Below are 16,382 nucleotides of genomic sequence, written 5' to 3' on the forward strand. Positions count from 1 at the left end.
CTAGCAGATACCTCTTTTATCTATCCCTCTGGTTGCTTCAGGGTTATGAACACAGTATGTGGTAGTCTGGGATAGTTGTAATATTATACAATAATGATGATGATGATAAACATTTGAATAGTATTTTGATGTTCAGAAAGAATAGCAGAAACACTGCTATTCTTGAATTAGACACACTGAAGAGTCTTAAAAGACTATATAAGTCCTAAAATGTTAATTAGAAGAGACCTTAGAAATAATTTAGCTAAACTCCATCATTGCTCTGATGAAGAAACAGAGAAAACCATGAAAAGTAATGTGATTTGCCTAAGATCATAATAAATGGTAGCACTGAACTTCAAATCAGTCTTCTAACTCTGAATCCAATTTTTTTTAACTTTACCATCCAGACTTCATTTCATATATCAGGGAACAAGGCCCATAAACGGAGTAGCTATATGTATGGCACAGTGAACAGAGCAATGGATCTGGGATCAGGAAGAATAGAGTACAAATCTTGCTTCAGATATTTACTAGTTGTGTGACCATAAGCAAGTCATTTAACTTCTGTCTCAGTTTCTACACCTGTAAAATGGAAATAATATCTGTTTCATATGGTTCTTGCAAAAGACAGAATGAGATATTGTAAATCATAAAGTGATATATAAATACTTGTTATGATTGTTGATTATCATTTGTTATATTGTTATTTATTATTATTGTTTTAATTATTATTTACCTCTTTTTGTATCCCCAGTACTTAGCACAGCGCCTGGTACACAGCAGTGCTTAATAAATGTTTATTGGGTATCTGTTCAGGATCACAGAGCTCTTTATAAAGAGTGGGATTCAAATTCAGGTCTCTTAAATCTTAGTCCAGAGATGCTGCTTAGTCTTGCTAGTGCTGTGGTCATGAAGAAAAACAACCACAGTAATATATCTATAACTCTAAAAAGAAGAACACATGGAGCTCAGTCTCTCTAAGTTTTTAATCAGTTAAGTCCCAGACAATCAGTAGTCATAAAGTTGGCAGAGTAACAGTAAAACACTAATTCCTCCAAGGACTATTAAATGTTTGCCTTAGGCTGTACTGAGTAAATATACTTTTTAAGAACATATTCCCACATGGGGTTTATTGTTAACTCAGAAGTCCAATCAATCAGCAAAATAAAACAGACAATTCATCAAAGCAGTTTTTTCCCGATTTATGAAAAAGTAACTGGGATCACTTTTACCTACCTTACCATCAAATTTGGAATACTCATTAAAAGGATTATTCAGCTGGAGTGGGCACTGCTCTAGGCGCACGGAGAGGAGTGATGGCTTCCCCACACTTGAAGACTTGATTTTGAAGTTCTTTTTTTCAAACAATGAACTGAGCTCCTCTGCTGTGATAGAAAAAGGAGAAAAAAAGAATGCCTATATGACGAAAAATGATAATTAGTAACATTTGTTAAGTACTTTAAGGTACATGTTACCCTCAGTCAATAAACAAACATTTACTAAGCATCTTCTCTGTGCTAGGCATGTGCTGGGCATTAGGGATACAAATACTTATTAAGGAAAACAATAAGCATGTATGTGTGTTTGTTTATGTATAGACACATATAAACACATATGCATACATACGCATGTATACATGTACACATGTAGAACAATTATAAACAGCATAAATACAAACATTTACAAATAGAAATATATACAAAATATATGCAAAGTAAACATATAGTAGTTTGGGAGAGAGAACATTAACAATTGGGAAATTCAGGAAAAGCTTCAAGTTTAAAACGGTGCTTAAATTACATCATAAAGAGATGTAGTTTATCAGGTCAAAGAGATTAGGTAGGCATGGTAGTAGGCATGAGGGACAGCCAGTGTAAAGCCACCATGAAAGAAATGTAGCATTATGTATGAGGAACCACAAGAGGCCCAAGATGACAGGATGGCAGAGGGGGAGTGATATAAAAGACTCGATAGGTTGGTTGGTACTAAGTTTTAAAGAATTTTAAAGATTAAACAGTAGAGTTTTATATTCCATTCTAGAGGCCACAGGAAATGAATGAATTTTACTAAATAGAAGAAAATGATGGCCAATTACATGCTTAATGAAAATCCTTTTAGCAATTATATATAGGATGAAATTGAATGGGGAGAAGCTTGAAGAAGAAACTTCAACCAGTAGAATGTCACCAAGTTATTATGTCTGGAAAAAGCAATATTCAGAAACATACTTTAGTTTCACAAGATCCAAGAAACAATCACAATGCAGTTCTCAAAGATCATTCAGAGATTAACAACTCACTTCCTCTCCCCCTTGTCTCTGTTTACTAAATATATGGACTAAACATTATGGACTATATAATATATGTACCTAATCTCCCAAGACTACCCTTTTCTCTTAACCCTCCCACTACCACCTGTTCATAGGAAGAAGAAATATTTTGAAGCCAAATAAGCAGTAGTTAAGAGACAACAGGATCAGTAATCAGAGATTACCTAGTCCACACCTCACCTGAGGAAATCTATAAAATCCAAGGGAAAAGTCATCCAGCTTTTATCTGACTAGCTTTAGTAACAGGGAACTCAATCTTTTCCTCCTCCAGACTAGCTCAGCTGTTAAATGCAGCTAAGAGAAGGCTCAAAACCAAACTGACTACGTACATAACAAATTCACATTATCTAACTTAAATTGGGTAATCATAGCAGCAAGGTAATTTTCTTTTCTCCTCAAGCTTCCTCTACTTCTCTTTCTTCATCCTCTCTTAACTGATAATGACCCTGACTGTGCTGAGAAAACGGAATTTATTTGACTTGAATTCCTTTCCTCCCATTCTCATCTCCCATCCTATCTCAACATTCTTTGCCATTCTCCAAACAACACTCATACTTTCTCTGTCTCTCCATCTCCCTTTCCTTTCCCTTGCCTATCTGTCTATCTGTCACACACACACACACACACACACACACACACACACACACACACTTTTTATTTCTACATAAGTAATTTTCCATATAATCTTATACATTTTATTGTATGTATTTAAAAACATTCTGATAAAGAGTCTTTTAGTTTTCATCAGATTGCTAAAAGATCAAGAATACCATTTTAGGCTCAACTATAAACTTCTCTGTTTCATTTTTAAAGTCCTTAACAACATGGCTCCTGCTTATGTTTTCAGACTCATTGATGATTACTCTGATTCAGCCACACTCATACTCCATCACCATCCTTGTACCATACTAGCTGTCCCCCAAGTTTGGTGCTCCTTTTTTATCTCCACTGTAGAGGAGGCACTAACAAAGGGTATCAGTAAAGATTCATGTAGAAGATGGTGCTTGAATGGGCTCTTCTCCAGATTAAGCACAACCAGTTCTTTTATGCATCCTGACATAATTTAAAACCTTTCATCCACATCATTACTCCAGCCTATCAAAAAATGTGGCAACCAAAACCAAACAAAATATTTAAATTTTTTATAATTAGGTCAGGGACAAGAAAATTAGCCTACTGGTATCTTTTTTGATACTCTGAATCTGTTATTCATGGTATCAGAAATCATTTCCAGCTTCATGTCATCCATATATTTTTGTAATTTTACAATCTTATGTCTTCTGAGTAACTGATAAAATGGTAAAATAAGGCCATTGTGAGACCAAGTATCAAAGGACACTGAACGATAGATGAGAACATTCTGAGCTCAGTTATAGACAATAGCTACACTGGAACAATAGACTAGATGGGAGGGAGAAATTAATCAGAGAGAGAAAGAGAGAGCTTCATGTGATGGAAATTGAGAGTAAAAGAAAAAAAATCAGTTTCAAATTAGCTTTTTTTCTTTATTATGAGAATTTTAGTCTCTAAGACAAAAGAAAATTTATACTTACACTTCATAGCAGGCATTTAATTTAAGATCACATTCAGATATAGTGGTGATCCTTAAGAAAACTTGGGTTTACATAAGGAAACAAATAGTTACCCTCCATAACAGAACTATAACCAAAACCATTATTCATGAATTTGCTAAGAAATAGAATGATTTTATTTTATGCTTTGTAAACTATAATAATTGTATAAATTACCAAGGTCAACTATTCTGAAGGCTAACATTAATTTGGATGTACAAATTCTGACTAACTGAAAAAGTCAGCTTTATGATTTATAAGAGCTACCTGTAATCATTCCTAATAATCTTAGAAAAAGCTTATATAAGCCTTTCTTTAAAAGCAAGGTTGTAGTCTAACATTCTAAGTCAAGTCAACAAACATATATTAAACACCACTATGTGCCAGAAACTATAGGAAGCACTAAGGATATGAATATAGGAGGGAAAAAAGAGTCCATACTTTTAAGAGCCTCACAAAGTTAAAGGACAAGAGGCAAACAACTATGTAGAAACAAGATGTAGACAAGATAAATTGGAGACAGTCTTAGAAGATAGTTACTAGCATATAGGGGATCAGGAAAGTCTTGAAAAAGTAAGATTTTAACTGAGACCTAAAGGAAGTAAAAAAAAAAAAAAAAAACCAGATAAGGGCGAGAATTCTAAGCATGAAGAACAATTGATGAAAATATGTAAGACTGAAACATGGTTTATTTTCTTCAAGAAACAGAAAGGAGGTCAATGTCGCTAGATCAAAGAGTAGGTGGAGGAGCAAGGTATAAGAAGACTTGAAAGATAGGAAGAAACTAGGTTACGAAAGGCTAAAACCTAAACAGAAAATTTATCTAAAGAAAAATGGAGTCCCTGGAGTTTACCAAGTAAAAGGATGAAATGGTCAGATCTGAGTTTAGGAAAAGCAATCTGATGGTTGAGTGGAGAAGAGACTAGAATAGGGATGAGATGAGGCTGATTAATCAGAAGCTACACCTGCACCAGAGAAACTGCACTATCAGAAGGCAGAATGGAACATATACAAGAGACGTTTTAAAGGTAGAAATGATAGGTCTTAACAAATAATTTGATACAGAAGTGGGAGTCAAGGATAATACATAAAACCTAAGCTACTAACCTGGGTGATTGGGAGGGTAGTAGAATACATGACAGAAAAATAGAAATTAAGAAGAAAAGCAGATTTGGCAGAGAGGGAAGATAATTAATTCAGTTTTAGACATATTGAATTTAAAATATCTATGGGACATTTCAGGTATACAAGACGCAGTAGAAGATGTAAGTAGAGGTCAGGAGAGAAGTTAGGGATGGATAAGGTCTGAGATTTATTAGCACAGAGCTGTCAATTGATTCCATGGGGCTCCAAACACAACACACTAGAGAGAAGAGAATTGTCTCTTGGAAGGCACCCACACTTCAAATTGGATGAACAAGCAACAAAAGATACTGAAAACGAGTAATCAGACAAGTAAAAGAGAGCACCATATAGAAGAGGGTGATTAATAGTGTTACAGAGAAGTCAGGAACAATAAAGACTGAATAAAGGCCATTACAATTGGCAATTAAGAAATCACTGGCAACTCTAAAGAAAACTATTTTAGTTAAATGCAGAGTTAAGAAGAGAGAAAAAAGGAGGTAGAGGCATCAATTGGAGATGGCCTTCTCAAGGAGTATCAGTAGTTAAAGAAATATTGCTTGGATTATCTCAATGACCTCCAAGCCAGTTCCAAGTCTTAACCCTCTCCCTTCAACTGCCAAGGTAACTTTTCTGATCATGATCCTGATTATTTCCAAGATCAAATACAAAAAAGTCCTTTGCTTGACATTCAAAGCTCTTCATAATCTGGCCCATTCAAAACTTCTCAGTCTTAAAAAAAAAAAAAAATCTCCATTTTCTAACACTAACCTGTTTGCAATTTCTGGAATGTTATTCTCCATTTCTATGCCTTTATGATTGCTATCCTCCATGGCTAGAATACTCTGTCTCCTAACCTCCATGGAGCCTTAATTACCTAATCTTTCCCCAAGACTTACCTAAATGCCACCTTCAGTAAGAGACTGTTTTCACTTGTATCCCAGCTATTATTGTTTTCTATATAATTTACATATATACATATGTGTACATGTACATATATATTACATTTTACACACACACGCACGCACACACACACACACACACACACACCCCTTCATCAAAATGTAAACTCCTTTAGAATAAAGTCTGTTTTTACCTTTCTTTGTATTTCTAGCATTAAACACAGTATCATACTTAATAAATATTTCATAAAAGTATTGAGTCAAAGGATATTTGTTCAAATTTAAGATTTGGCCTTGCATGTATGACAATGGTCAAGTTATTTAATGTCCCTGGCTTCAATGTCCTCCCCTGTAAAATTGTTATATTGGAATAAATGATGTATAAAGTCCTTTCTATGTCTATGTCTAAATCTATGACTGCATTAATCAATAAACATAAAATGTAAGTATCTAGAATACAGAGTTGTATAGTTGAAATGGGGCTTAAAACATGATGTTAGAGGAATATCACAAATCTCTAAAAATCTTTGTCAATAAAAGTAGTGCAGACAAGATAAAAAGGGAAGCAATAAACTGGAAAAACATTTTTACATTCAAAGGTTCTGAAAAAGGTCTCATTTCTAAAATATATAGAGAATTGACTCAAATTTATAAGAAATCAAGCCATTCTCCAATTGATAAATGGTCAAAGGATATATATGAACAGACAAATTTCAGATGATGAAATTGAAACTATTACCACTCATATGAAAGTGTTCCAAATCACTATTGATCAGAGAAATGCAAATTAAGACAACTCTGAGATACCACTACACACTTCTCAGATTGACTAAGATGACAGGAAAAGATAATGACCACTGCTGGAAGGGATGTGGGAAAACTGGGACACTGATTCGCTGTTGGTGGAGTTGTGAACGAATCCAACCTTCTAGAGAGCAATTTGGAATTATGCTCAAAAAATTATCAAACTGAGCATACTCTTTGACCCAGCAGTGTTTCTAATGGGCTTATATCCCAAAGAGATCTTAAAGAAGAGAAAGGGATCCACATGTGCAAAACTGTTTGTGGCAGCCCTTTTTGTAGTGGCTAGAAACTGGAAATTGAGTGGATGCCCATGAATTGGAGAATGGCTGAATAAATTATGGTATATGTATGCTGTGGAATATTATTATTCTATAAGAAAGGATCAGCAGGATGATTTCTCTAGAGAGACTTGGAGAAACCTACATGAATTGATGCTAAGTGAAATGAGCAGAACCAGGAGATAATTATACACGGCAACAAGAAGACTATATGACAGTCAATTCTGATGGACATGGTTCTCTTTAACATTGAGACGATTCAAACCAGTTCTACTTGTGCAGTGATGAAGAGAGCCATCTACACCCAGAGAGAGGACCGTGGGAACTGAGCGTGGAACAAAACATAGCATTCTCACTCTCTCTGTGGTTGTTTGCTTGCATTTTGTTTTCTTTCTCAGTTTTTTTTCTTCCTTCTTGATCTGATTTTTCTTGTGCAGCAAGATAACTGTATTATATATAGGACTTAACATCTATTTTAACATATTTAACATGTATTTGACTACCTGCCAGTTAGGGGAGCGAGTAGGGGGAAGGAGAGGAAAATTTCAAACAAAAGATTTTGCAAGATCAATGTTGAAAAATTACCCATGCATATGCTTTAATAAAAAAAAAAAAAAGGAAAAAGGAAAAAAAATTTGATGAATGACATCAATTTTGATGGAAACCTATAACCACAATATTTGCAAAAAATCTGAATTAAATTTTTTGACATGGTAAATGTGTAAATATTGTTGATGTTTTAAAAAAACATACTTATATGTTACATTAGAGCATTAGAAGGCTTTTTTTCTTGCAGGGGATGGGAGGGCTGGGAGTGGTGGTTAGTGACAGTGACACAAAAAAGTGTCAAAGGATCATTTAAAGAATATATAGAAAATTCAGAAATAGACAAGGAGTACTGCTTTGAAACTAACAAGCTGAATTAATTATATTCTGTAGAGGGCCAAAACTGTGGAGAAATATACTTGAAACAAGAATACTTACAACAAGATGTTAATTCGGTGGAATTGATAAGTTGATGGTTCTCTAGTTTACATATACTTAGCACTTAGCATGTAATAGTTCTCTAGTTCACACATATTCAGTATGCTGTAATGATGTAATTGTAATAGGGTATTTAAGGGCTGAGACAACTGGGGACAGGTCCATCAGAGTGAACAGACTGTGAAGGAGACAAACTGTGAAGGAGAAAATAAAGACTTTATTCCTGACCATCCTCTTGGTAACTATCCTGCTAAGACCAAGGCCCATCCGGAGGATCTCCAGAAAGCTAGTCCAAACATTACAATATTCCTTTTTTTTAAGTTGGATACATAGCATTTTCACTCATTTTGTTATGTTTGCTCACATTTGTTTTCTTTCTCTTTTTTCCTTTTTGATCTGATTTTTCTTGTGCAGTAGATAACTGTATAATTATGTATGCATATATTGGATTTAACATTTTTTTAAACATGTTTAACATATATTGGAGTATTTGTCATCTAGGAAAGGGGATGGGAACAAGGGGGAAGGGGGTGAATTTAGAACACAAGGTTTTATAAGGGTTAAAGTCCAAAAATTATCTATGCATATGTTTTTGAAAATAAAAAGCTTTAATAAAAAAAGTTGGATATAGTGGAGATTTGTGGCTTTCTATGAAATTCTCTTTTCTGCTCTTTGTAGGTAGAAATTATGATTATGTGTTGGTATCTGTCAAGTTCATGATAAAAATTTTTTTTAAAAAATTAGGACACAACACAGGAAATAAATCAACAATGAGAGAAAACTATTACTAAAAGTCTCTTAATTTTTAGAAACAATATGCTAATTTTTTCCCTTTTATGATAAACATGTTCCTTAACAGCTATTATGTAAATTATTTCTAATTATCAAAAACTGCTCAAGAGTAAAGTGGGAAAATACTTTTCAAGAATGACAGGAAAACACAAATTAAGAGTTCACTTTAACATTGCTTACATATTCCAATTCTAACATTCCATGAACTACCAACATTATGCAGTTAAGTGACCTACACAAGGTCACAAAGGTATTAAGAGAATTGAGATTTTGAAGTTTACCTGAATTTAATAAAATGAAGTGATATACAATCACAAAAGTGAAGATCTGGAAAGAGTCCCAGACATCATTTAAGTCAACCTCCTTTGTACAGAAGAGGAAAGTGAGGTCAAAAAAGGAGCTGTGAAATGTACAATAGCATATAACTAGTGTCAAGGATTTCTAATTATCAAAAACTGCTCAAGAGTAAAATGGGAAAATACTGTAATATAACATTAATAATGAAATTTTTTAACATAAATTTTACTAAAAATCAAAGTTCTCAAAAATTCTAATAACAGAAGAAGGAAAAATAAAATTATAACTACTTATCTATCTCCAATTTTGAAACATGATATGTACTACAAATTGGATTTGTTTCATGCTAAAAATCTAGTTCTATATGACAGATCTTTTCTTCTAAATTTACTTAAGTTTTAAACCATGAATTTTGACACTGGGAAAGGAAAGAAAGATAGGTTAGAAGTTGACGGTTAAGTAAATAACGCTTCTGAGCAAGGAAAAAGATGAAAAACTGACCAAGAAAATAAATGACAGGATTTTACAAAAACAAATATATATGGTAAAAAGAACAAAGGTGGGGACAAAAAAAAAAATCAGACCGATGTTAAGTGAACATGGCACTTATTAGGAGGCATTCCAAACTTCCTAACACTAGACTTGCTGCCTTGCAGGGAGAAAAGGCAAGGGGAGAGAGAGAATAACCTCAACTTATTCTGTAAAATCTAAGGCAAAATTTTTCAGCTGAGAGAAAAGGGGGAAGAGGAGCCATGGAAAGATTAAGGAGAGACGAAAAGGTTTGGAAGAACCATTGTAGAGAGTGGGATAATGAATTGACGCAATGTTAGTGCAGAAGGATTTGCCTAGCAATTGTGAGGACCCAGTTGAGATTGTGTTACAAAAATCTGTAGTGAAGCCAGTCATTGTGTGATTTTCTTCCCCTCCATTCAGCAACACATGCATAGACAAGGAGAAAAATGCTGAGTGATCCCAAGCTGAGATTTGGCTGGGTATAACTGGTGACATGATTAAAGGGCTAGGTATTCAAGAGAGGAGGACACTGTAGAGTGGAACTAGTTCATCAATAGATCAATCCAGCTAAAAGAGTTATTTTAAAGGCTGGTGGAGGGAATTTAGCCTGGGAAAGAACTGAGAGGTAAAGGAATTGAAAGTCATGGTACAAGTGAGGAATAAGATTTTAAAAGGAAAGGCAGAAGGCAAAGTGAAAAAAAAAAGTCAATAGGTTATAGTCTTATAAGGAGATTTAAGAATTCTCAAACATGGAGATAGTACATTTCCTGGGTGATAGCAAAAACTAAAGTATGACCATCATATGTGGCAGAGGTGGGGAGGAGAAGGAGTAGCACCCTCATGGAAAGTGAGTTAAAGTGGTTAAAAAGTGTGAAGGTAAATGAATATGTATGCTAAGTCTTCTAGTATGAGAACAGGAGTTGGGAAGGAATAGAAAAATTGTGAGATGGGTACCACACTCAATGACAAAGGAAGAAAAATGACTTGTAGGGGTCTGCAAACAACAGTTACCAGGATTTTGATCCCAACCAAGTGGTTGAGATGAGTAGCATGAAGGAAGAAATGACTGGATATACTACAGATTTAGTTCATCTAATCTCAACTGGAAAATCATTATCACAAATAATTAGTTTATTATTCTTTAACATATTATCTTCCTCAAATTCTTTTCTCAAATCTGTTTCTCCTCACCATACTTAATCATTTGAGGACTTAACCTCTTATTTGACTGGAACTGAGACTACTGATCATGAGCATCTACTCCTCACACCAAAACCTCCTTCTCTTCTATTTTCCTGCAGTTTGTAATAATTCAGTAAATAGCCCTTAACTTTGCAAAGCTAACTCCTTTGATGCCATTTTCTCTGGCAGAAAACTCCCTCTTCTCTCTAATTTTCAAATTTTCTATACCTAGTGGTTCTTCCCAAAATTCTCTCAAACACATCCAGGATTTGCCCATTCTTAAAAATTCACTAGGCCTTGCTATATCCCTTAAATTATCATTCTGTATCTCTCCTCTCCTTTTCAGTCAAATTTCTTGAAAATTTTGTCTACTGTCACACACATTCACATCTCTCATCCACTCATCAATCTTCTGCAAACTGCCCTCAGACAATTCAATTGAAACTGTTCTCTCCAAAGTTATCAATAATCTCACATCTGTCTCTTCTCAGTCCTTCTGCTACCTACATTTGATATTTTCTTCACTAGGTTTTTATACTACTACTTTCTTCCTATTTGTCTGATATCTCCTCAATTCCCATCATCTTACATATCCAATTAGTTTCAAAATTATGTCATTTATAAGTTCATTTTTTTCTATCCAACATCTCTCCATTCATAAAACAACCCTTTAGTATATGTATCACCTCTCATCCCAACTATTACCATGGCCTCCTAACTGGTTTCCTTGTCTCTAATTTCTTTCCATTATAATTCATCTTACACATTCTTTCTAAAGTGATCTTCCTTATTCATACAAGATATATAAGCATGTGATTTTCCAAATCAATAAACTACCATAAATTCCTTCTATCTCTAGAACCAAATATAAACTTCTCTGTTTATCTTTTAAATGTATTCATAACTTAGCCCTAGACTATCTTTCCTACTTCATCACACATTATTCTTCTTACTGGTCCAGTCTAACAGACAATTAGCATTTATTAAGGATCTAATGTGTGTCAGACATTGTACTAAGGACTAGGAATCCAAAGAAAAGCAAAAACTAGTACTGCCCCCAAGAAATTTTAATGAGGAAGATAAAGGAGCAATATCTATAGGATAAATTGGAAACAAATGAGAGAAGGCATTAAAAGAGGAAGAAAGCAAGAAATATGTAGCTTTATTAACAGAAGTAGCAAATCAAAATAGAAAAGCTATTTCCTTCAATTATGTAAGGGATTCACAGCTGTATTGGGAACATTGATCATCCTATTTTATGTATATATGTGTGTATATGTATATAACATGTTATAAAAGCACATAGATAAGTATTTTTATTCATACACATACATATAAATAATTGAAAAAGATATAACAAAAGGTGCTGAAAGATAAATATTCTTAGTTTTCGCCTTGGAAAAGAAAGTATATGTTCAAGGGAAAGAGATAAGATACATATGATAACTTAGAAAAACTATTCCTTGCATATCTCTTTTACATGAGATCATTTTCCCCATTCCTCCTCTTCCTTCCCCATTCTCACAGAGTATTCTTCTTTCTCACTCTTCCATTAATTTTTGAAATCATCCCAAAGTCTGAAATCCACACCCTCTATATATAGAGTCCTTCTAACTGCCTCAATAATCTAAGATTTTTAGGAATTATAAGTATTATCTTCCCATATAAACTTTGCTTAGGCCCTTAGGATTTTTCTCACATGTTCACCTTTTTCATGCTTCTCTTGAGCCTTATGTTTGAAAGTCAGATTTTCTTTTATTAAGGAATGCTTGCAAGTCCTCTATTTCATTAAATATCCTTTTTTCCCCTGTAGCATTATACTCGGCTTTGCAGAAGTAATTATTCTATTCCCCTTCTCCCCCCTTAAGAGTATTTTATTTTTTTCCCAATTACACGTAAAGAGTTTTCACCATTCCTTTTTCTAAAATTTTGAGTTCCAATGTTTTCTTTCTCTCCCCAAGAGAGCAAGTAATTCAATATAGGCTTGTACAATCATGGTAAATATAATTTCATATTAGTCATGTTGTGAAAAAAGAATCAGAGCAATAGGGGAAAATAAAGAAATTATACTTGGTTGTAATCCTAACTCTTTTGCCTTTTAGAATATCATATTCCAACTCCTTTTATTCCTTATCATAGCAGCTACTAAAGCATATGGCTTCAGAATATTTGTTACATGTAAGTGGTCATTATTACTTATAATATTTTCTCTTTTACCTGCAAGCTCTAGAATTTGGCTATCATGTTCCTGGGAGTTTTTATTCAGGAAGTGATAGATTCTTTCAATATCTATTTTGCTCTCAGGTTCTATGATGTAAAGGGAATTTTACTTCGTAGCCTCCAGAAATATGATGTCTAGGCTCTTTTTTTTTTTTTTTAATCATGGCTATAAGATAGATTAATAATTCTTAAATTAGAGCTCTCAATCTCATTAAAAATAGATCTTTTGATCTATTTCTGATTTTTTCCACTGAAATATTTCACATTTTCTTCCTTTTTTTCAGTATTTTGTTTTATTGTTTTTTGATGTATGTCATTAGCTTCCATGTGACCAATTCTAATTTTTAAGGAGTTATTCTCGAGTTAGTTCTTATACTACTTTTATAAAACTGTTCATTCTCCTTTTATTATTTTCTGCATTGCTTATTTCTTTTTCCAATTTTTCCTTTACCTCTATTATCTGATTTTTAAAGTCACTTTTGCATTTTTTTTAAAAAAACTCTTCTAGGAATTCTTATTATGTTTTGTCTAATATACATTTTCTTAAAGATATTTTTCAACTCACTGTCTTCTGAGTTTGGGTCTTCAGTTTCCCCACAAAAGCTTTCAGGTTTTTTTTGTTTGTTTTTTTAAACTTGTTCATTTTTCCAATCTATTTCTTGACTTTAGATTTTATGAATGAGTTGGGCTTTATTCACTTCTGGGAGAGATGGTCAGCCTGAGCTTCTTTGACTAGATCTAGGGACCTGTAGCTTTTTGGTGCTTCCAACATGGTATGATTGAGGGAGAGTTTTGGTCACTATCCTTCTGGTCTGTCCTCTGATCCTTAGTGAGGCAGGGTTTCTGCTCCTTCACAACAGCAAGTTGTCTGCTTTTATCTACTCTGGGACTTCAATCCATAACTGGGTAACAGGCTTCCACCACACTTCACTCTTAGTGAACCTCCATCCCAACACTCATAGATTTCTCTTTCTGTCCTCCTCAGCTGTCCTGGCTTAAAAAAAGGAGTGACTTGGACTTTGTTGTTGTTATCCTGTTCAGAATTTGATTTGACTCATGTTTAAAAAGTTGTTTAGAGGGGTAAGTTTGGAGAATGCAGCAGAAATGATCAATTTACTCTGCCAACTTGGCCCTGCCTACAAAAGGTTAACTTAGAAAAAATGAATGTTTAAAATTTAAAGAAGCAAATGCATTCATTGGAATCTTGATATGTTAGAAAAAATGATAATGTAGATGCCTGAAAAAAAGGTCTGAATGCTAAAAAAAAAATCAAACTTGGAAAAAATTACAAGATAATTTTGGTGATCTAATTATAAACAGGTTAAGAAATAACTCATAAATCAGAAATGACATACATAACATAGGGATTTTCTATGAAGATAGTAATATAAAAGGTTGCAAAGGAATCAAGCAAGAATTCCAACAAAAATATCAAAAGGGACCAGTTCAAATTAGTGGTCAAATTGTGATAAAAAATAGGAAACTCTCATATAACCCTAGGTAACAGAAAAAGTCGGTTGGAGTCAAAGGATCCAAAATACGCATAGATAAGCAAAAATAAAATCACCAACCATAAATCAGTTCTTAAAGAAGAAAATCTTAGTATGAAATGATTTCACTAGTGAATTTGCCAAATGTTCAAAGAATCTTACAAGAATTGTTCACAAAAAAGGGAGAAAATTTACCAAATTCCTGCTATAATACATAGTCTTGAAAACTAAACAGGAACAGACAAAAAACAGAAGAAAAACTATAGATAAATATCACTAATGAATAGGACCATCAACACATTTAATAAAATATTGACAAGGCAAACATACTAAATATTGACAAAAAAAAAGACTAAAAAAGTTATACATGATGAGGTTGGATTTATACTAGGAAAGTAGGGTTGAATATCAATATTAGGAAAACAAAAACAAACGATCACCTTAAAAACTAGATAATTACATTGATAAATACAGAAAGGCAAAAAAAATGTCCTTTAATATTAAAAATATTTTAAATCAAAGAATTGGGTCTTTTTGAAATAAGGTAAATCACACTGAACTAAAACCAATGTTGGCATAAGTTCCAGTGGAAAAATGCCAAGGCATTTCCAAAAAGATCAGAATTAAAGCAATGATACCCCTTATTACCACTATTTTTGGAAATGTTTGCTATAGCAGTAATACAGGAAAAAGAAAAACTGGAATAAGCACAAAGAAATATTATTAATTTTATGTATATTATGAAAGATTATACAGAACCTAGAGAGACAAATTTTTTTAATGAATTGAAACAATAACATCAGTAAAGTTGCACATCTACCATCAGATTTTCTTTATATTAGCACCAACCATAGCAATACTAGATAGAATTGTATTCAAAATAACTATAGATTATACAAACTATTTGGGAGTCTACCTACAAAGATATACACAAGAATTACATAGCTACAATTATAAAGTACTTTACAGAAATAGACTTAAAGAATTGGAAAGGAATTAATTGTAATTACAATTAATTACTGTAATTGGACTGGGCTGTAACAATCTAATTAAAATGACAACATTATCTAAATCCTTTTACTCCTTCAGTGCCATACCAATCACAGTAAGAAAAAATTAATAAAATTCATCTGGAGATATAAAAAGTTAAGAATCGTAAGGAAAATAACTTCTTAAAATGAAAAAGAAAGAGGCCTTATAATTCCAGTGCCCAAAATGAAATACAAAGGAGTAATTATCAAAACTACTTAGCATTGGTTAAAAAAGACAAATTGATCAGTGGGAATATATTAGGTATACAAAATCCAGAAGCAGACAGACATAGTAGTACAGTGTTTGATACCACTGAGGTAAGCACTCACTATTCAACAAAAACTTCTAATTTAAAACAGAAAATCAGACTGGCAGAAATTACATCTAGAACAACCTCTCATATCCCGTACCACAACAAGTTCCAAATAGATAAATAACCAAAATAAAGAAGGTGACATTAAATCAAAAGAGAGAAACAGTGAAAGAGATACTTTTAATAATTAACTCCTGATAGATAGAGATAGAGCTCTTGAGCAAAATAGGAAGACAGGATCACAGGAGTTAAAATGAACAACTTTAATTGCATAAAATTTTAAAAGTCTGCATATATTAAAGCAATATATTTAAGACTGAGAAACCGTTAATTATGAAAAAAACTTTACAGCAAGTTTTTAGTTAAGAGTCTGATATCCAAAATATATATCCACAATATATTGGAAGGTGATAAAACGACATATAACAAGAGCCACTCAACAATAGATATGTTCAAAAGAATTACCAGTCCCCCCAAAATGAAAAGCAAGCAATAAAAATATACATAAAATGATCCAAATTACTAATAATAAGAAAAATGCACATTAAAACAATTCTGAGGTTCTATTTTA

General features: G+C 33.1%; 1 protein-coding gene across 3 annotated transcripts in view; it reads right to left on the reverse strand.

The window, feature by feature from the left end:
* The window catches only part of MAPKAP1 (MAPK associated protein 1), a 327,452-nt gene that overhangs the window by 260,762 nt on the left and 50,308 nt on the right, over positions 1-16,382 (reverse strand). For 2 of the 3 annotated variants that reach the window (XM_051979647.1, XM_051979648.1), the window contains one exon: positions 1,219-1,367. In XM_051979647.1, the coding sequence (XP_051835607.1) occupies positions 1,219-1,367 (149 nt within the window). The remainder of the gene's footprint in view (positions 1-1,218; positions 1,368-16,382) is intronic. The other variant, XM_051979649.1, reaches the window with a different exon arrangement.

This window comes from Antechinus flavipes, chromosome 2 (genome assembly GCF_016432865.1).
Source record: "Antechinus flavipes isolate AdamAnt ecotype Samford, QLD, Australia chromosome 2, AdamAnt_v2, whole genome shotgun sequence".
In the NCBI taxonomy this organism is placed as follows: Eukaryota; Metazoa; Chordata; class Mammalia; order Dasyuromorphia; family Dasyuridae; genus Antechinus; species Antechinus flavipes.